General features: G+C 46.5%; 2 protein-coding genes across 2 annotated transcripts in view; both read left to right on the forward strand.

Moving 5' to 3' along the window:
• The window catches only part of otogl (otogelin-like), a 74,505-nt gene extending 68,202 nt beyond the window's left edge, over positions 1-6,303 (forward strand). Inside the window, 12 exon segments of the mRNA XM_070439795.1 lie at positions 35-139; positions 233-340; positions 487-588; positions 697-801; positions 980-1,020; positions 1,111-1,174; positions 1,256-1,434; positions 1,985-2,089; positions 2,393-2,512; positions 2,587-2,632; positions 4,770-4,849; positions 4,937-6,303. Coding sequence (XP_070295896.1) covers positions 35-139; positions 233-340; positions 487-588; positions 697-801; positions 980-1,020; positions 1,111-1,174; positions 1,256-1,434; positions 1,985-2,089; positions 2,393-2,512; positions 2,587-2,632; positions 4,770-4,849; positions 4,937-5,137 — 1,256 coding nt within the window. The 3' untranslated portion in view covers positions 5,138-6,303.
• A 1,679-nt stretch (positions 6,304-7,982) lies between these two features.
• LOC111962531 (phosphatidylinositol phosphatase PTPRQ) overlaps positions 7,983-21,679 on the forward strand; it is a 66,882-nt gene continuing 53,185 nt past the window's right edge. The window contains 11 exon segments of the mRNA XM_070439800.1: positions 7,983-7,994; positions 8,177-8,179; positions 12,577-12,610; positions 12,613-12,720; positions 13,010-13,122; positions 13,124-13,250; positions 15,770-15,814; positions 18,095-18,282; positions 18,494-18,677; positions 18,798-19,142; positions 19,145-19,421. Of these exon segments, the coding sequence (XP_070295901.1) occupies positions 7,983-7,994; positions 8,177-8,179; positions 12,577-12,610; positions 12,613-12,720; positions 13,010-13,122; positions 13,124-13,250; positions 15,770-15,814; positions 18,095-18,282; positions 18,494-18,677; positions 18,798-19,142; positions 19,145-19,421 (1,436 nt within the window).

Consider the following 21,679-nt stretch of genomic DNA (forward strand, 5'->3'; position numbering starts at 1 on the left):
TCTCTCTCTCTCTCTCTCTCTCTCTCTCTCTCAGAGTGTAATCTGACCATCTGTGAGAGTGAGGCTCCGCCCTGTGAAAATGGGAACCGACTGGTGATTGGTTACAGTGCCTTGTCCTGCTGCCCAGAGTACCGTTGTGGTAGGTACTGAACCAAAAGGTAATAGCTTTAATCATTCACTGGTATTGTTAGGTGTGGTTTAATAACTGAGTCCTGTGATTGGTCTGTCTCAGAGTGCGACCCCCATGCCTGTCCCCCCGTCACCGCCCCTGACTGCAGAGAAGATCAGTTCCTCGTGGAGGTCCGTGAGGACAACTCCTGCTGTTACTCCTTCCTGTGTGGTAAGGTCAGACCTTCTACTGCTTCCTGGGTCGACCGTCTCCGTCCAACATTACTGTAGCTGGACTTTGGGTAGAAGTTGCCCTTAAGTAGAGGACCTACCCAAAAACAGTCAGTGGCCAATGGTGTGTGTGTCTTCTCTCTGCAGTGTGTGAGTCATGTATCGAGCCCGTGCCGGCCTGTTCCGATGGCGAGATATTAGCTGTGAATCTAAACACCACCAACAGCTGCTGCCCTCAATACCACTGTGGTAACACACACACATTATACTCTACACACTATACAAGCTGTACAGACACACACATACATGTACACATACACAGGGTTGATGTTTACAGCAGTGTTCTCTTGCGTGCAGTGTGTGARGTGAACCTGTGTCCTGAGTCGTCTCTGACCTGCTCTCCTGGCCTGTCTTTGGTCCAAACCACCCACCCTGGACACTGCTGCCCCGACCACCGCTGTGGTACACACACACACACAAACACACATTTTTGCACAGGCAATAGTTGCACACACACATCTAAATGCACACACATACCATCATGCCCAGAACTGTGTCTTTGAAAAATCTTGTAGTCCAAACAGAGCATGGTTCTAGGCCTCCAGTTCTGTAGTAAACAAAGTCTCTCTTCTTCTTTCAGAATGCCAGTGTGAGGACAGCTCTCTCCCAGTCTGTCAGGTGGTGAGTCAGTCAACTTCAGGAATATTCCTGTTTGTGTGTGCATGTGTGTGTGTTTTTGTGTGTGTCATAGTAACGTCTCTGGTCTCTCAGGGGGAGGTACAGGTGGAGGTTCCAGACAGCAGAAGCATCTGTGGCTGCCCCCGCTACACCTGCAGTAAGTACACACACATACACACACACTATGCACAGACACACCCTAGGCTACTAACCCCTGACCCCTGACCTCTGTGTGTAGAGAAGGCAGAGGTGTGTGTGTTCCAGGGAGTCACGGTGCTGGGGCCAGGGCAGAGCCTGATTCAGTACTATGAAGGAGAGCTGTGTTACACCGTTCACTGTCTGACACACCGTGACACACACACCGGATACTACGCCATGGACGTGTCCGCTGTCAACTGCTCTCGGAAGTGTGGCCCGGTATGTCTCTCTCCCTCTCTCTCACACAGACTCCAAACTTCCATCCTGATCAGAGTTACGTAAACCCTTCTGACTTCTCCCCCCCCCTCCTTTCTGACTCCTCCCCCCCGTCTGACTCCCCCCCTTCTGACCTCCCCCCTTCGACTTCTCCCCTCCTCTACTTCGTCGCCCTCCTTCTAACTTCTCCCCTCCTCTGACTTCTCCCCCTCCTTCTGACTTCTTCCTCTCTGACTTCTCCCCCCCCTTCTGATTTCCCCCTTCTGACTTCCTCCCCTCCTTGACTTTTCCCAGCCTCTGACTTCTCCCCACCTCTGACTTCTCCCCTCACTCTGACTTCTCCCCCCTTCTGATTTCCCCCCCTTCTGACCTTCTCCCCCCTTCTGACTTCTCCCCTCCTGCTGACTTCTCCCCCCTTCTGATTTCCCCCCCTTCTACTTCTCCCCTTCTGACTTCTCCCCTCCTCTGACTTCTCCCCCCTTCTGATTTTCTCCCCCCCTCTGACTTCTCCCCCTGACCCCCCCCACCCCCCCCCCCCCCCCCCACCTCTCAGCACCAGCTTTACGTAGCATCATCAGATCCTCAGGTGTGCTGTGGCTCCTGTAAGAACGTCTCCTGTTCCTTCAACATCCACAACAGAACCATTGAGGTCTTCACTGTGGAGAACACACACACACACACACACACACACACACACACACACACACACACACACACACACACACACACACACACACACCACACACACACACTCACACACATCACACACACCACACCAACACACACACACACACACACACACACAACACCACACACACAACACACACACACAAAGCACACCTTCACACACACACACACACACAGCCTAATACTGCCAAACAGACACAAATAATCTACCTAACACACAGGAAAATCCTGGATGGATAACGTTGACGGTGTGTGTGTGTGTGTGTGTGAACAGGCGGGGAGCTCCTGGGTGGATAACTGTACACGGTACGACTGTGTGGAGACGGCAGGGGGAACCGTGGTGCTGGCCTCAGGGGTGGTCTGCCCCCCCTTCAACGACACAGAGTGCACTCAGGTACACACACACACACACACACTAACATTCACACACAATGAGGTCTGTCTGTAACCTTTCTTCAATCATTGCAGAATGGGGGCGTGGTCCAGAGCTATGTGGACGGCTGTTGCAGAACGTGTAAGTGACCGATCACATTTGCTTCTCATATGCTTTCAGCTGTCAATCACAGGGGTGGGCAGGGCGTTGCCTGGCAACGGTTGGGCTTATTGGCTGACTGGTTGGGGGGTGTGGCCTGTAGCAGCGTAAAGCAGAGTAAAAGCTTGTGGTTGGCTGGCAACAACCAGCATGAATCACTACACTACCCATCAGCCTCTGCTGTAGAGGTGGTCCTAGAGCTGCCTGATGGTCCTGATACACTGTCATGATAATATTGAAGAAAGATTTTACTGTTGATTGGAAAATATTTTTATTTAGTGGATAAATTATCATAACCCACAGTTATCTGGAGATTAACAGCATGCAAACAGTGGTCCGTCCTACCACTCAAATGTTCTTTTACACTCAATGATGCTAATGATAAACTGTAGCTAAACAGACTCTCTAAATCCTTAAAGTACTTTTTAGATGTCCATAAGAGGAAGGCAGTTTGTATTTTAAGTGAACTGCAGTGGTGGAAAAAGTATCCATTTGTCATACTTGAGTAAAAGTATAGATACCTTAATAGAAAGTTACTAAAGTAAAAGTAAAAGTCACCCAGTAAAATACTACTCGAGTAAAAGTTTTAAAGTATTTGGTTCTAAATATACTTAACTATCAAAAGTAAATGTAATTGCTAAAATATACTTAAGTATCAGAAGTATAAATAATTTCCAATTCCTTCTTTTAAGCAAAGCATATGGCACCATTTTCTTGTTTTTAAAGTGTATGGATAGCTAGAGGCATACTCCAACACTGAGACATCATTTATAAAAGATGCATTTGTTTTTAGTGAGTCTGCCAGATCAGAGACAGAAGGGATGACCACGTGTTGTCTTGATAAGTGCGTGAATTGGGCCATTTTCCTGTCCTGCTAAGCGGTCAAAATTAAGTACTTTTGGAAGTCAGGTAAAATGTATGGAATAAAAACTACATTATTTCTTTAGGAATGTAGTGAAGTAAAAGTAAAAGTTGTCAAAAATATAGTATTTTATAGTACTACTTAAGTTGTACTTTAAAATATTTTTACTTTAGTACTTTACACCACTGGTGAACTGTCCCATTAAACACAAATTGTGCATGTAAAGGTGAAGAACACAGATCCAGTCTGCTCTCCCAGTAATACAGCAGCTCTGCCTCCTTGTCCGCTTGCCTGCTCTACCAGTTTGGCCAATGGGAATGCTTGTTTTTGTTACATTTTGGCCAATGGTGATGCTTGGTGTTTAGTTTGGCCAATGAGAATGAGCCTTGGTGCATCAGCGTGTAGTAATCCTGAGTGTTTGGCCATCTGGCTGTCTTCCCCAGTCTCAGAGAACATTGTCTGGCTCCCATGGCTGTGCATGCCACTGCGCTGATTCCTCTGTGTGTTTTCAATGTGTTCTAAACCAACGTTAACCTGTGTGTTCTCCTATCGTTCTCCTGACGTTGTTGTTCCTGCCGCTGCTCCCAGGTTCTGGAGTCGGTGTTATACCGTTTACCGTTAACCCCGTAACCCCCACTGGTAGTACTAACTGTGACAAAGGTACCACGACCTCTCACCTTTCATCTTTAACCTCTCACCCCATAACCTTCACAGGTAGTACTAATTGTGACACAGGTACCACGACCTCTCATCCTTCACCTATCACCGTGTGTGTTTGTCTAGTCCTAACCCTACCACACCATACATATAAACTACAGGTCAAGGTTCACCTAACATTCCTCAGGACAAAACCCCATTCCAATGTGTCAACATGTTATTGCTGTGCTGAATCCTCTATGTGAGTAAGAATCCTCCCCATTCCTTCACATATACAGAGAGTTTGGCCAAGTGTAGAGCTGGACGCCATGTTGCTACCGCTCAACATTCCATCATCCCCCGCCCCTCTGCCCCCTGTGGCTTACCCCCGATTGGCTAGAGTGAGTTTAAGTTCAGGCCAGTGGCCAATGGGAGCTGGGTCTCTGGCATGAGAACTGCCCCCCAGTCAGCTGGCTGTCAATTAAACTGAGCCCCCGCTGCTAGGCAAAAGAGTCCCGCTCAATAGGCCTTTTACTGTGTGAATGACAGGACTCTGGGGGTGAAAGCTGTGTGTGTGCTTGCGTGTATCTCAGCGTTTTCTCTGTGTGCGTGTGTGTTTAGGTAAGGAGGACGGTAAGACGTGTAAGCGTGTAGCAATCCGAACCACCATCAGAAAAGACGACTGCAGGAGCAACGCACCGGTAAGAGAGAGACAGTAGCAATAAGACCGTTTTTTTATGGAGTATAACATTTTACCGCCCCTCTCTCTTTCTCTCTCTCTCTCTCAGTTGACAGTGTATTCGTGTGATGGGAAGTGTCCGTCTGCCACCATCTTTAACTTCAACATCAACAGCCACGCCCGCTTCTGTAAGTGCTGCAGAGAGAGTGGACTACAAACCCGCTCCGTCACCCTCTACTGCTCACGCAATGCTACTCTGGTGGACTACAGCTTCCAGGAACCTTTAGACTGCTCCTGCCTATGGAACTAAAMAGATCTACTGTAATCCAGGGCTAGGCAACTAGATTCAGTCGCAGGATAATTTTTATCGGAGAGGATGGTCGGGGGCATGGAAAATAATTATAATAATTTGTACACTGTACACAGGTACCTACACACTGAAGAAGGCTGTAAAGACGAAACATCTGTGTACGCTATCCCTGGTGCAGTAAAAACATGTAACACATTGAATAATGAAGTAAGCTTTATGCAACATATTTTTGAGTGTGAACCCATTACACCTCTTTGTTTGTCTGAATTCATAGGTTTTATGCACCAGCCAAGCTTCTGGGAGAGCGTGATGGTTCTCTTTTGATTAGTTACACTGCAAATTGACCAGAACTAAGCCAAAAAATAAATGGTTTTTGAAAATAACAATAATTTCATACATTGAGACACGTTTTTTTTTTTTTGTGGGAATACTTGGAAACATTTCCTAAACTAAACTCATTTTTACATGAATTCCTTGTGATTTTACAGTCTTTTTTAACGTAAAACGAAATTCTATCTACCCTGATCTAGTCGATGTGAGCTCCAGTATGGTAAACAGTAGGTTGGACGGAGGATGGAACAGAGGTTAGAGGTCAGACAGGTCAAGTGTCCAGGTAGGCGAGTTCTTTAGTCTTCCTTCAGTCTGTTGTTGAAGGGTGTATGCTGGCCTGTTSTAGTGACCCTGTCATTACAGATGTGTAGTGGTCAGATGTGTAGGGCTGTAACCTGTTCCTGCTGTATTATGATAACACTAGTCCTATCTGTACTGCTGTAGCCTGCTCCTCCTCATGTGTAACACTAGCTAGTCCTCTCTCGCTTTATAATGTTCAGATCAGTTGGTCCCAGCTGACAGGACTACGCTGATTTAGTACGTCAGTGATCTAGTTCTCTCCTGATGACTGAAATGTTTAATATGCCGCTAATATTTGTCGTAGAACAAAAAACATTCATTACAAATGTAAAGCTTTTATACAAAAGTATGAAGCATTGTGCCAGTAATCATACAGTATGTGCTGTGTTGTTTATTATGAAGCATTGTGCCAGTAATCATACAGTATGTGCTGTGTTGTTTATTATGAAGCATTGTGCCAGTAATCATATAGTATGTGCTGTTGCCATCACACAGATGTTACCAGTCAGAATAGAACAATAAAACACTCAACAGTGTCTGACTGACTGGTTGGTGTTTTTTTGCATGAATGAAAAACGTTCCATCCTCCTCCTCCACACACACACACTCCCCTGCTGACTCAGTGTGTTCAGTGCTGACGTGTGTTTGTGTTTCTCTGGCCTGGTAGTGTGTAATTATTGTGTGGGAGTCTGTGTAACAATGTGTGTGTATATACACTTGAGTGTACAAAACATTAGAAGCACCTTCCTAATATTGAGTTGCGCCCCCCTTTGCCCTCAGAACAGCCTCAATTCATGGACTCTACAAGGTGTCGAAAGCGTTCCACAGGGATGCTGGCCCATGTTGACTCCAATGCTTCCCACAGTTTTGTCAAGTTGGCTGGATATCCCTTGGGTGGTAGACCATTGTTGATACACACAGGAAACTGTTGAGTGTGAAAAATCCAGCAGTGTTGCAGTTCTTGACACACTCAAACCAGCTGGCACCTACTACCATACTCCGTTCAAAGGCACTTAAATCTTTGTCTTGCCCATTCACCCTCTGAATGGCACACATACACAATCCATGTCTCAATAGTGTCAAGGCTTAAAAATCATTCTTTAACCTGTCTCCTCTTCTCCTCTGAAGTGGATTTAACAAGTGACATAAATAAGGGATCATAGTTTTCACCTGGATTCACCTGGTCAGTCTATGTCATGGAAAGAGCAGGTGTTCCAAATGTTTTGTACACTCAGTGTATAATTACCATGTAATTAAACCATGTTAATGACACTTCGTCATCAGTAAAACACCAGTGACCAGGAAGAAGTGAAGTATTGAAGAGGCAGGAAACCACATTGATCCGTCATTGATTAGTAATTGATCAGTAAATTATTCATTTTTTTTCTCATTCTCCACAGACCACTAGCTCACATTCCAACTACTCGCTGTTCAGCTCTCTGGGTGTGCACACTCACTCTCTCTCATACACACACAGACTGTTTTGATCTGCCGTGTGGAACCCACAGCAGTGGAGTTGGTTAGCAAATCACTGCATCAATACAGCCCAGAAATTAATCGACTGAACATTGGGTGTGTGTGTGTGTGTCTGTGTGAGAAAGAGAGAGTGGTCCTGAATGCACTGGAGAATGAATCTGCAAAGAGACTGAGATGTATGGAATGTTGTCTATCTGGTCGACTTTAATTTCTTTACTTTCACCCTGTTCTTTCTCCCTATATCCTTCTCTCTCCCTCTCCTTCTCCCTCTCTCCTCGGGAGTTGCTCTCTGTGTGGCTGCAAGCCTGGTTGTCATAGTAACCGGCTCTTATCCCAACAAAGAGGAAAAGGCGGCAGGGCAGAAAAAATTGGGCTTAACGACACACACTGATTGAATTGCACTGTGCGTGTCTTCACACGAGGCTCTGCTTCTCGGAAAGCTGCTGTGGAGCGCTAAATTCAAAGTTGTGTTGCGTCACTGGGGAGGACTCCTCGGTACAGTTCAGCTGTGATTACACTCCTCCTCCTCTTATACAGAGTTCTGACAACCTCAGTCCTCACTGAAGCCACTGGACGTGTAGTTACCTCGCTCTTCGGTACATAGATGAGATATCCAAACAGCCAGGTTTTCTGATTCCAAAGCCATATTGATATTGGATGTATGCATGTTGTGGTACTATGTTTAGAGGATAGTGCATGCCACTCCTGTTGTGCACTGATGAGATGACCAGGCTTCCCCATGGATGGAAAGGTGCGTGTGTGGCTGCACACAGTTTCTAGCTATTAGTTTTAGGTGAAACAGTTATCTATCACAACACTCACTTAACAATCTGTCAAAGTTTCAAATGTGACACCTATAGTCTGAGCGATTTATAGAATGTCTATGTATAGAACGTCTCTCTTTTTTCCCTCTCACTCTCCCTCTCTTTCCAGGTGGTCAGTCTCTCTTGTGTCCAGTGCTCCGAGCCGGCGGTCGTGGTTGTTGAGGTTATGTTTGGCCTCTTCCCCTCCGGTCAGGATCCAGACTGCTACACTATTTTTATTTCACCTTTATTTAACCAGGTAGGCAAATTGAGAACACGTTCTCATTTACAATTGCGACCTGGCCAAGATAAAGCAAAGCAGTTCGACACATACAACAACAAATGATTACACATGGAGTAAAACAAACATACAGTCAATAATACAGTGAAAAATAAGTCTATATACAATGTGAGCAAGTGAGGTAAGGGAGGTGAAAGGCAAACAAAATATATATACAAATAAATAAAAATATAAAAAGGCCATGGTGGCGAAGTAAATACAATATAGCAAGTAAAAAAAAAAACACTGGAATGGTTGGTTTGCAGTGGAAGAAAGTGCAAAGTAGAGATAGAAATAATGGGGTGCAAAGGAGCAAAATAAATAAATGAATACAGTAGGTAAAGAGGTAGTTGTTTGGGCTAAATTATAGATGGGGCCTATGTACAGTGGCAGTAATCTATGAGCTGCTCTGACAGCTGGTGTAAAGCTAGTGGAGGGGAGAATAGTGTTTCCAGTTTTCAGAGATTTTTGTAGTTCTTCCAGTCATTTGGCACAGAGAACTGTAAGGAGAGGCGGCCAAAGAAGAATTGGTTTTGGGGGTGACCAGAGAGATATACCTGCTGGAAGCCGCGTGCTACAGTAGGTGCTGCTATGGTGACCAGCGAGCTGAGTAAGGGGACTTACTAGCAGGGTCTTGTAGATGACTGGAGCCAGTGGGTTTGGCGACGAGTATGAAAGCGAGGGCCAGCCAACGAGGAGCGTACAGGTCGCAGTGGTGGGTTAGTGTATGGGGCTTTGGTGACAAAACGGATGGCACTGTGATAGACTGCATCCAATTTATTGAGTAGGGTTTGTGAGCTATTTTGTAAATGAATCACGAAGTCGAGGATTTGGTAGGATGGTTCATTTACAAGGGTATGTTTGGCAGCATGAATGAAGGATGCTTTGTTGCGAATAGGAAGCCCAATTCTAGATTTAACTTTGGGTTGGAGATGTTTGATGTGAGTCTGGAAGGAGAGTTTACAGCTTAACAGACACCTAGGTATTTGTAGTGTGTCCACATATTCTAAGTCAGTAGCCGTCCAGAAGTAGTGATGTTGGACAGGCGGGCAAGGTGCAAGGCAAGCGACGTTGCAGACATGCATTTAGTTTTACTTGTATTTAAAGAAGCAATTGGAGGCCACGGAAGGAGAGTTGTATGGCATTGAAAGCTCGCCTGGAGGGTTGTTAGCCAGTGTCCAAGATAGGGCCAAGTAAGTATACAGAATAGTGTCGTCTGCGTAGAGGTGGATCAGAGAATCACCAGCAGCAAGACGCGACATCATTGATGGTATATGTCAGAGAAGAGAGTCGGTCCAAGAATTGAACCCTGTGGCCACCCCCATAGAGACTGGAGGCCCGGACAACAGACCCTCCGATTTGACACACTGAACTCGATCAGAGAAGTAGTTGGTGAACCAGGCGAGGCAATCATTAGAGGAAACCAAGGCTGTCGAGTCTCGCCGATGAGGATGTGGTGATTGACAGAGTCAAAAGCCTTGGCCAGGTCAATGAATACAGGCTGCACAGTATTGTTTCCTATCTGTATGGGCGTTAAGATATCGTTTTATGACCTTGAGCGTGGCTGAGGTGCACCCATGACCAGCTTCTGAAACCAGATTGCATAGCGGAGAAGTATGGTGGGATTCGAAATGGTCCGGTAATCTGTTTGTTGACTTGGCTTTCGAAGACCTTAGAAAGGCAGGGTAGGAAGATTAAATAGGTCTGTAAGCCGGTGTTGGGCAAAGAGTGTCCCCCCTTTGAAGAGGGGATTAACCGCAGCTGCTTCCACATCTATTGGGAATCTCAGACGACACGAAAGAGAGGTTGAAAAGGCTAGTAATAGGGTGGCAACAATTTTCAGCAGATAGTTTTAGAAAAAAGGGTCCAGATTATCTAGCCCGGCTGATTTGTAAGGGTCCAGATTTTGCAGCTCTTTTAGACCATCAAGCTGACTGTATTTGGGAGAAAGAGAAATGGGGAAGGCTTGGGCGAGTAGCAGAGGGGAGGGCAGTGCTGTTGACCGGGGTAGGGTAGGCCAGGTGGAAAGCATGGCCAGCCGTAGAAAAATGCTTTATTTGAAATTCTCAATTATAGTGGATTTGTCGGTTGGTGACAGTGTTTCCTATCTTCAGTGCAGTTGAAGCTGGGAGGGGAGGATGGTGTTCTTATTCTCCATGGACTTTACAGTGTCCCAGAACTTTTTTGAATTTGTGTGTTGCAGGAAGCAAATTTCTGCTCTGAAAAAGCTAGCCTTGGCTTTTCTAACTGCCTGTGTATATTGGTTTCTAGCTTCCTGAAAAGTTACATATCATCGGGGGCTGTTCGATGCTATGATGCAAGAACGCCATAGGATGTCTTTCTGTTGGTTAAGGGCAGTCAGGTCAGGAGAGAACAGGGCTATATCTGTTCCTGGTTCTAAATTTTTGAATGGGCATGCTTATTTCAAGATGGTGAGGAAGGCATTTAAAAAAATATCCAGGCATCCTCTACTGAGGATGAGATCAATATCCTTCCAGGAAACCTCGGCCAGGTCGATTAGAAAGGCCTGCTCGCTGAAGTGTTTCAGGGAGCGTTTGACAGTGATGAGTGGAGGTCGTTTGACCGCTGACCCATTACGGATGCAGGCAATTAGGCAGTGATCGCTGAGATCTTGGTTGAAAACAGCAGAGGTGTATTTGGAGGGCAAGTTGGTTAGGATGATATCTATGAGGGTACCCGTGTTTACGGAATTGGGTGGTACCTGGTAGGTTCATTGATATTTGTGTGAGATTGAGGGCATCAAGCTTAGATTGTAGGATGGCTGGGGTGTTAAGCATGTTCCAATTTAGGTCGCCTAGCAGCACGAGCTCTGAAGATAGATGGGGGGCAATCAGTTCACATATGGTGTCCAGAGCACAGCTGGGGGCAGAGGGTGGTCTATAGCAGGCGGCAACGGTGAGAGACTTGTTTTTAGAGAGGTGGATTTTTAAAAGTAGAAGTTCAATTGTTTGGGAACAGACCTGGATAGTAAAACAGAACTCTGCAGGCAATCTTTGCAGTAGATTGCAACACCGCCCCCTTTGGCCGTTTCTATCTTGTCTGAAAATCTTGTAGTTAGGGATGAAATGTCAGAATTTTTGGTGGTCTTCCTAAGCCAGGATTCAGACACGGCTAAAACATCCGGGTTGGCAGAGTGTGCTAAAGCAGTGAACAAAACAAACTTAGGGAGGAGGCTTCTAATGTTAACATGCATGAAACCAAGGCTATTACGGTTTACAGAAGTCATCAAAAGAGAGCGCCTGGGGAATAGGAGTGGAGCTAGGTACTGCAGGGCCTGGATTCACCTCTACATCACCAGAGGAACAGAGGAGGAGTAGGATAAGGGTACGGCTAAAAGCTATGAGAATTGGTCGCCTAGAACGTCTAGACAGAGAGTAAAAGGACGTTTCTGGGGGCGATAAAATAGCTTCAAGGAATAATGTAACAGACAAAGGTATGGTAGGATGTGAATACAGTGGAGGTAAACCTAGGTATTGAGTGATGATGAGAGAGATATTGTCTCTAGAAACATCATTGAAACCAGGTGATGTCATCGCATATGTGGGTGGTGGAACTGAAGGTTGGATATGGTATAGTGAGCAGGGCTAGAGGCTCTACAGTGAAATAAGCCAATAAACACTAACCAGAACAGCAATGGACAAGGCATATTTACATTAAGGAGAGGCATGCTTAATCGAGTGATCAAATAAGGGTCCAGTGAGTAGAGGTTGGTTGGGGTCACGGCGATCCAGACAGCTGGCCGGGTAGATGGCTATCGGTAGCAAGATAGCATAGGATGGAGGTCTATTTTTAGACACCTTGTGCGTTTCGCGTCGCGGTAGATTAGTGGGGTTCCGTGTGGTAGAGGGGATCAATCCAATTGGCAAAATTTAGTATAGTGACCCAAGAAAAAAAATTGTCCGATATACTTATTCAGATAGCAGCCGATAAGACAGCTAACGATTAGCGGGCCCCAGATGAGCTTTCAGGTAACGTCGCGACGGAGGTGCCAGTTGGATAACTCCCTCGGGCCAGATAACGTCGGCAGTCAGTCGTGAAGGCCCGGTGGGCTCCGCATCTGCAGCAAAAAAAAAAACAATCTCCTATAGAACAGCACAACCTCAGGGTCAGAACCCACCCACCAACAACCTCCATACAACCATCACCCACCTCACGGTCTGACCACACAACCACCGGACAACCACAAACATATCGCAACCACTAAACCACTCTCTGTTCCCGCCCTTCAGTTGTGGCTTGATCCTATTGGCCGCTCTGAGTGTTCGCTGACTGCAGGCTGCTGCTGCAATTGGCTGAGGAGCCAGTAGAAAGTGACATCACACTGAATGCTATAAAAAGAAACGCCACACTGGAGACTAAGACCTTTCATATTGGTGAACCTAACCTTGACCCCTGACCTCTATGGTCCTGTTATAGAACAGAATTTAACAGATAATGGATGAAAAGGAATTGGTTTACTGCTTCACAATTAGACTTGTGCAGTTGTAACAGGTTCATGTGTGTGTGTGTGTGTGTGTGTGTGTGTGTGTGTGTGTGTGTGTGGTGTGTGTGTGTGTGTGTGTGTGTGTGGTGTGTGAGTGGTGTGGTGTGTGTGTGTGTGTGTGTGTGTGTGTGTGTGCGTGTGTGCGTGCATTTGTGTTTGTTTATGTGTGCACTGTGTAGCTCCTGTCCCCCTCTCCTCTCTCCGTGTCGAGGTGACCACCACCAGTGCTTTGCTGTCCTGCAGCCTACAGAACCAACAGACCCTCACTGCCCTCAGTCTTCACAACCATGCACACCAAACACACACAAACTGAACACACACACACTGACCACACACACAACTCCTCGTACGCAGTGAGAGGCCTGGAGCCTGGAGCACACTACAGCATCACCCGGAGACTACACACCACCATGGAGACAGGTATATTTTTATATTTTTTCCCTTTATTTAAGCTGGGAGTCAACATTGAGACCAGGACTCTGCATATACAATTTCATGAGACAAAATCACTAATCTAATACAATATAAAACAAGTAAAATGCAACATAAATATTAAAGAAAAACAATTGCATTCCTGAATAAGAAGGATCCCAATCAGTATTTGAAATTGCTCGAGCAACACCAGAACATCCAATCGTAATGTATTTTGTAGTTGGTGCCAGCAATGAGGTGCTTTAAAACTAAAAGCGGATTTACCTAGTTCAGTGGAGACCCGAGGAACCTCAAGAGTTTGGTATCTCATATTTTAATCGTGAACTTAGGTGAGTTGGAAGCTTGTGTAGTAGAGCTTTGTAAACAAAACGGGAGTAATGAAGTGATCTACGGGACTTTAATGAGGACCAGCCAACCAGATTCAGATTCAGATCAACTTTATTATCCGACCAGGGGGAAACTCATTTGGTCATGTGCTTGAAAAGACAGTAGATAAAACATGACAACACAAAAACGACACAATAGAATTCAGTCAAAGTGCTATAACTCCACATTTAAAATGAAAGTGTAATATACTGTGTACACGAAGGACCAACAGACTATCTATTATACAGTCTAATGGCTGTCGGAATAAACCAGTCCCCATATTTATCTGTTTTGATTTTCCCCTTGTCCGGCTGCTGCTGTGACTGAATTTTAAGTGAAGGGGGTGAGTACTGTCCTGTAAAATGTTTTCAAGTTTTAGGAGGATGAGTTTTGTGTACAGGTTGATGGCTGAAGGTGTAAGAGTACAGTCGTGGCCAAAAGTTTTGAGAATGACACAAATATCAATTTCCACAAAGTTTGCTGCTTCAGTGTCTTTAGATATTTTTGTCAGACGTTACGATGGAATACTGAAGTATAATTACAAGAATTTCATAAGTGTCAAAGGCTTTTATTGACAATTACATGAAGTTGATGCAAAGAGTCAATATTTGCAGTGTTGACCCTTCTTTTTCAAGACCTCTGCAATCTGCCCTGGCATGCTGTCAATTAACTTCTGGACCACATCCTGACTGATGGCAGCCCATTCTTGCATAATCAATGCTTGGAGTTTGTCAGAATTTGTGGGTTTTTGTTTGTCCACCTGCCTTTTGAGGATTGACCACAAATTCTCAATGGGATTAAGGTCTGGGGAGTTTCCTGGCCATGGACCCAAAATATCGATGTTTTGTTCCCCGAGCCACTTAGTTATCACTTTTGCCAAATGGCAAGGTGCTTCATCATGCTGGAAAAGGCATTGTTCGTCACCAAACTGTTCCTGGATGGTTGGGAGAAGTTGCTCTCGGAGGATGTGTTGGTACGATTCTTTATTCATGGCTGTGTTCTTTTGTGAGTGAACCCTTGCTGAGAAGCAACCCCAACATGAATGGTCTCAGGATGCTTTACTGTTGGCATGACACAGGACTGATGGTAGCGCTCACCTTGTCTTTCTCGGACAAGCTTTTTTCCGGATGCCCCAAATAATCGGAAAGGGGATTCATAGAGAAAATGACTTTACCCCAGTCCTCAGCAGTCCAATCCCTGTACCTTTTGCAGAATATCAGTCTGTCCCTGAAGTTTTTCCTGGAGAGAAGTGCTTCTTTGCTGCCCTTCTTGACACCAGGCCATCCTCCAAAAGTATTCGCCTCACTGTGCGTGCAGATGCACTCACATCTACTGCTGCTATCCTAGGCAAGCTCTGTACTGGTGGTGCCCCGATCCCGCAGCTGAAGCAACTTTAGGAGACGGTCCTGGCGCTTGCTGGACTTTCTTGGGCGCCCTGAAGCCTTCTTCACAACAATTGAACGCTCTCCTTGAAGTTCTTGATGATCCGATAAATGGTTGATTTAGGTGCAATTTTACTGGAGCAATATCCTTGTCCGTGAAGCCCTTTTTGTGCAAAGCAATGATGACAGGCACGTGTTTCCTTGCAGGTAACCGTGGTTACAGAGGAAGAACAATGATTCCAAGCACCACCCTCCTTTTGAAGCTTCCAGTCTGTTATTTGAACTCAATCAGCATGACAGCGTGATCTCCAGCCTGTTCCTCGTCAACACTCACACCTGTGTTAACGAGAGAATCACTGACATGATGTCAGCTGGTCCTTTTGTGGCAGGACTGAAATGCAGTGGAAATGTTTTTTTGGGATTCAGTTCATTTACATGGCAAAGAGGGACTTTGCAATTAATTGCAAATAATCTGCTCACTCTTCATAACATTCTGGAGTATATGCAAATTGCATCATACAAACTGAGGCAGCAGACTTTGGGAAAATTTATATTTGTGCCATTCTCAAACTTTTGGCCACGACTGTAGTGTCTGCTGCAATCTTGTAAATGGTGTCACCATAGTCAAGAACTGCCAGGGGGGTTGACTGTATAATCTTTCCTGCTATTTAGGCAAGATCTATGAAAAAAAGAACAACACACATAGATGTAATTAACGTTGACTGCTATATGTCTGAGTTGACTATTGTCTCTCCTCAGCCCAGTGTCCTATTGGTTGGCTGGCGAGTGGAAGGAGCTGCTATTGTCACGGCTGTCGTAAGAAGAGGACCAAGGTGCAGCGTGGTGAGCGTACATACTTTTAATAGTAGATGTTGCCAACAAAACAATAAACAATACCAAAACAAACCGTGAAGCTTAAGGCTATGTGCCATCAAACAAAGTTAACCTCCCACAAACACAGGTGGGAAAAGTGCAGCCTAAGTATGGTTCTCAATCAGAGACAACGATAGAAAGCTGCCTCTGATTGAGAACCACACCTGGCCAAACACAAAGAAATACACAAACATAGACATAGAATACCCACCCCAACTCACACCCTGACCAAACCAAAATAGAGACATAAAAAGGATCTCTAAGGTGTGACAGTGACAGTACCCCCCAAAGGTGCGGACTCCGGCCGCAAAACCTAAACCTATAGGGGAGGGTCTGGGTGGGCATCTATTCCGCGGTGGCGGCTCAGGCGCGGGACACAGACCCCGCTCTACCACTGGCTCACCCCACTATGGTGGCACCTCTGGTGCGGGGACCCTCGTCGCCGACCCCGGACTGGGCCCTTCGTTGGGCCCCGACTGGGCCCTTGCGGCCCCGACTGGGCACCCTCGTTGCGGGCCCCGGATGAGCATCCTCGGGCGGCCCAGGACTGGGCACCTCGTTGCGGGTCCCGGACTGGCACCCTCGCTGCGTGCCCCGGACTGGGCACCCTTGTTGCGGACCCCAGACTGGGCACCCTCGCGTGGGGCTCCGGACTGGAGAATGTCACTTGAGGTCCGGACTGGAGAACGTCGCTGGAGGCTCCGGACTGGAGAACGTCGCTGGAGACTCCGGACTGGAGAACGTCGCTAGAGGCTCCGGACTGGGAAACGTCGCTGGAGGCTCCGGACTGGAGACCTTCGCTGGAGGCTTCGGACTGGAGACCTTCGCTGGAGGCTCCGGACTGGAGGCCTTCGTTGGAGGTTTCGTGCCATGACTCCTCACTGGAGGCTTCGTGCCATGGATCATCACTGGAGGTCTCTTGCCATGGATCATCACTGGAGGCTTCGGGCCATGGATCATCACTGGAGGCTTCTTGCCATGGATCATCACTGGAGGCTTCGGTGCCATGGATCATCACTGAGCTTCTGCCATGGATCATCACTGGAGGCTTCTTGCCATGGATCATCACTGGAGGCTTCATGCCATGGATCATCACTGGAGGCTTCGTGCCATGGATCATCACTGGAGGGAGGAGACGTATGGGTAGTCTGGTACGTTGAGCTGCCACAGGGCTCACCAGGCTGGGGAGACACATAGGAGGATTAATTCTAGGCGCAGTCACAGGACTCACCAGGCTGGAGAGACATACAGGAGGCCCTGTCCTAGGATACACTGGGCCGTGGAGGCGCACTGGAGGTCTCGAGCTAGGAGTCTGCATAACCCGTCCTGGCTGGATGGTTACTTTCGCCCTGCAGATGCGTGGCGCAGGCACAGGACGCACTGGGCTGTGCAGACGCACCGGAGACACAGTGCGCAGAGCCGGCGCAGGATATCCTGGGCCGAGGAGACGCACTGGAGGTCTGGAGAGCAGGGCTGGCACAACCCTTCCTGGCTGGATGCTCACCCTAGCCCGTCAGATGCGGGGAGCTGGAATGTAGCGCACCGGGTTATGCACGCGCACTGGAGACACCGTGCGCTCCACCGCATAACACGGTGCCTGACCAGTACGACGCTCGCCACGATAAGCACGGGGAGTTGGCTCAGGTCTCCAACCTGACTCAGCCACACTCCCCGTGTGCCCCCKAAWWWTTTTGGGGGGAGCTGCCTCTCGGGCTTCCTTGCTAGCCGAGTCCCTTCGTAACGCTGCCGCTCTGCTCTTGCTGCCTCCAGTTCCTCCCGTGGACGGCGATACTCCCCAGCCTGCCTCCAGGGTCCCTTACCATCCAGGATCTCCTTCCAAGTCCAGGAATCCTGGACACGCTGGGAAGTTCTGTCACGGCCTATCGTAAGAAGAGGACCAAGGTGCAGCTTGGTGGGCGTGCATACTTTTAATAGTAGATGTCGCCAACAAATCAATAAACAATACCAAAACAAACCGTGAAGCTTAAGGCAATGTGCCATCAAACAAAGTTAACTTCCCACAAACACAGGTGGGAAAAGGGCAGCCTAAGTATGGTTCTCAATCAGAGATAACGATAGACAGCTGCCTCTGATTGAGAACCACACCCGGCCAAACACAAAGAAATACACAACATAGAACATAGAATACCCACCCCAACTCACGCCCTGACCAAACCAAAATAGAGACATAAAAAGGATCTCTAAGGTCAGGGCGTGACAGCTATAGTGTGAGTAGGCAGAGCCTGTCATAGGGCGACACCCAGCAAACCTGTATGGGCGTGGCTTCAGGAGGTCACCTGGTAGACGTTAAAACAGAGACAGACCTCCTCCTCCTCTCCTCTCACCTGACCACACATAACAACCTGCTACTGCTCTGGACCGCTCTCAATGACAGAAAGGTAACACACACACATAAACGTGTGAGTGAGAGAAACGGGCTGTATTAGCATGAATGGTGTTTGTTTTTCTAAACAGGCAGACACACTAGTTTCCTCCTTACAGAGGATCGTGTTAGTCTGTGATTTAAAACTGATGACTGGGACATTCTTAGCGTGTCTGTCTGACACGAACACACACAAAATGTTTTTTTGTTGTTGTTTCTCTTCACAGGATAAGAGGTGGCCCCACTCGTCCGATGGCTCCTCCTACAACATGACTAGTGCTATGATATCATCATCGCTACCAGCCAATCAGACAGACTGTTTTGCCCTGCAGAAGAACTCTACTGGACCCGGCTACTTTCTTACGCCGTTCTTCTGCCACATCCTTTTACCCTTTATCTGTCACTGGGAAAGTATGCATTAATACAGTCAAAACCCAAGTAAGTATACACCCCAATACCTCTTTAGCACTGCCAGACACACTTTAACTATATCTCTCTCTGTCTCTCTTTCTCTCTCTCTGTCGCTCTCAGTCCCTCTCCTCCCTCGTTTGTTCACCTTTGACCTGCTGGACGTAACAGAGAGAAAAGCAGATATCCACTGGAGTGACATCACGTTCCTAAACTCCCAACACGCCCCCCAGCTCTATGTCCAATACAAAGATCAGGAGGAAGGGGAAGAAAATGGGGAAGAGGAGAAAGAAAGGGAGAAGAGAAGTGCAGGTCGTGTCCCAGTGTCCCTATTGTCCAGAGGGCTGAAGGTGCCAGGTCTGTCCCCAGGGAAGGTCTACTCTCTGTCCCTCAGAGCCTCTCACCTCACTGGGGCCGCTTGAAGCCTTGGGAACACGCACATCACTCACACACGGCCCCTTCCCCCTCGGACATCACCATTTGCAATGTGACAGCCAGTCAGATCACAGTAAGCTGGACGGCCCTAGACTCCCAGCATGCTGTGCAGTGGGGCTTCCTGGTTTGCTGGGGGGATGTAGCTTCAGGCCAGGAGAAGAGAATGGGCGTGGCCAGCAGTTCCAGGTAGACTGTGATTGGCGGACTGGAGGGGTTCAGGAAGTACAGGGTCAGAGTTAACTCCGTCACAGAACATGGTGTGGAAAGCTGTGGAGGAACTGACCATACACACTGGTATGAAACTGTGTTTGTGTAATTCTTTATGTGTGCTTCTGCGTGGTTGTGTGTCTTATAAATATATTGAGTGTGTGTTTATGTACAGTATATTGTGTTTCTGTACAGTATATTGACTGTGTGTGTGTTTGTAGGGGTGAGCGCCCCAGGTGGTGTATATGTTTCTAGCAGAGGGGAGAATCTGACAACGTGTTGGCCGACCCTGTCAGGTGCGTGTGTGTAGTTCTGCCGTCACCCAGCTGTGTGAGATAGGGCTTAGTAACAGAGTCGTCAGAAGAGATGCTTTGGGATCCAGCCCCTGGACATGGACATAACTATGAAGTCATCTGTCTTGACTGTCACCACACACTTATGGTACCTCTGTAGAGTGTGTGTGTGTGTGTGTTTATAACGTGCGTGTGCATGTATACTGTGTGTATGTGGTCGAGTATCTGTATAATGTGTGTGTATGTGGTTGAGTATCAAATCAAATTTCATATAGACTAAGAGTGAAATGCTTACTTAAGCAGCATTTTTTGGGCCCTTCCTAACAATGCAAAGAGAAAACGAGAAATTATAGAAAAGAATAACACCAGGAATAAATATCCAATGGGTAACGATAACTTCACTATATACACGGGGTACGAGGACCGAGTCAATGTGCAGGGGTACGAGGTAAATGAGGTAGATACAGTTGAAGTCGGAAGTTTACATACACTTAGGTTGGAGTCATTAAAACTAATTTTTCAACCACTCCACAAATTTCTTGTTAATGAACTATAGTTTTGGCAAGTCGGTTAGGACATCTACTTTGTGCATGACACAAGTCATTTTTCCAACAATTGTTTACAGACAGATTATTTCACTTATAATTCACTTTATCACAATTCCAGTGGGTCATGAGTTTACATACACTAAGTTGACTCTGCCTTTAAACAGCTTGGAAAATTCCAGAAATTATGTTATGGCTTTAGAAGCTTCTGATAGGCTAATTGACATCAATTGAATCAATTGGAGGTGTACCTGTGGATGTATTTCAAGGCCTACCTTCAAACTCAGTGCCTCTGCTTGACATCATGGAAAAATCAAAAGAAATCAGCCAAGATCTCAGAAAAAAATTTGTAGACCTCCACAAGTCTGGTTCATCCTTGGGAGCAATTTCCAAACACCTGAAGGTACCACGTTCATCTGTACAAACAATAGTGCGCAAGTATAAACACCAGGGGACCACGCAGCCGTCATACCGATCAGGAAGGAGACGCATTCTGTCTCCTAGAGATGAACGTACTTTGGTGCAAAAAGTGCAAATCAATCCCAGAACAACAGCAAAGAAACTTGTGAAGATGCTGGAGGAAACAGGTACAAATGTATCTATTTCCACAGTWAAACGAGTCCTATATCGACATAACCTGAAAGGCCGCTCAGCAAGGAAGAAGTCACTGCTCCAAAACCGCCATAAAAAGCCAGACTACGGTTTGCAACTGCACATGGGGGCAACGATTGTACTTTTTGGAGAAATGTCCTCTGGTCTGATGAAACAAAAATAGAACTGTTTGGCCATAATGACCATCGATATGTTTGGAGGAAGAAGGGGGAGGCTTGCAAGCCGAAGAACAAAATAGATTGCATCATGAGCCAGGAAAATTATGTGGATAAGCTTGGTCGCAAATGGGTCTTCCAAATGAACAATGACCCCAAGCATACTTCCAAAGTTGTGGCAAAATGGCTTAAGGACAACAAAGTCAAGGTATTGGATTGGCCACAAAGCCCTGACCTCAATCCTATAGAACATTTGTGGGCAGAACTGAAAAAGCGTGTGAGAGCCAGGAGGCCTACAAACCTGACTCAGTTACACCAGCTCTGTCAGGAGGAATGGGACAAAATTCACCCAATTTATTGTGGGAATCTTGTGGAAGGCTACCCGAAACGTTGGACCCAAGTTAAACAATTTAAAGGCAGTGCTACCAAATACTTATTGAGTGTATGTAAACTTCTGACACACTGGGAATGTGATGAAAGAAATAAAAGCTGAAATAAATCATTCTCTCTACTATTATTCTGACATTTCACATTCTTAAAATAAAGTGGTGATCCTACCTGACCTAAAACAGGGAATTTTACTAGGATTAATGTCAGGAATTGTGAAAAACTGAGTTTAAATGTATTTGGCTAAGGTGTATGTAAACTTCCGACTTCATCTGTAGGTAGCGATAAAGTAAATAGTCAACAGGATAGATAAGAAACAGTAGCAGTAGCAGCAGTGTATGTGATGAGTCAAAAGAGTTAGTGCAAAAAGG

Source organism: Salvelinus sp. IW2-2015, linkage group LG4q.1:29, assembly GCF_002910315.2.
Source record: "Salvelinus sp. IW2-2015 linkage group LG4q.1:29, ASM291031v2, whole genome shotgun sequence".
Lineage (NCBI taxonomy): Eukaryota > Metazoa > Chordata > Actinopteri > Salmoniformes > Salmonidae > Salvelinus > Salvelinus sp. IW2-2015.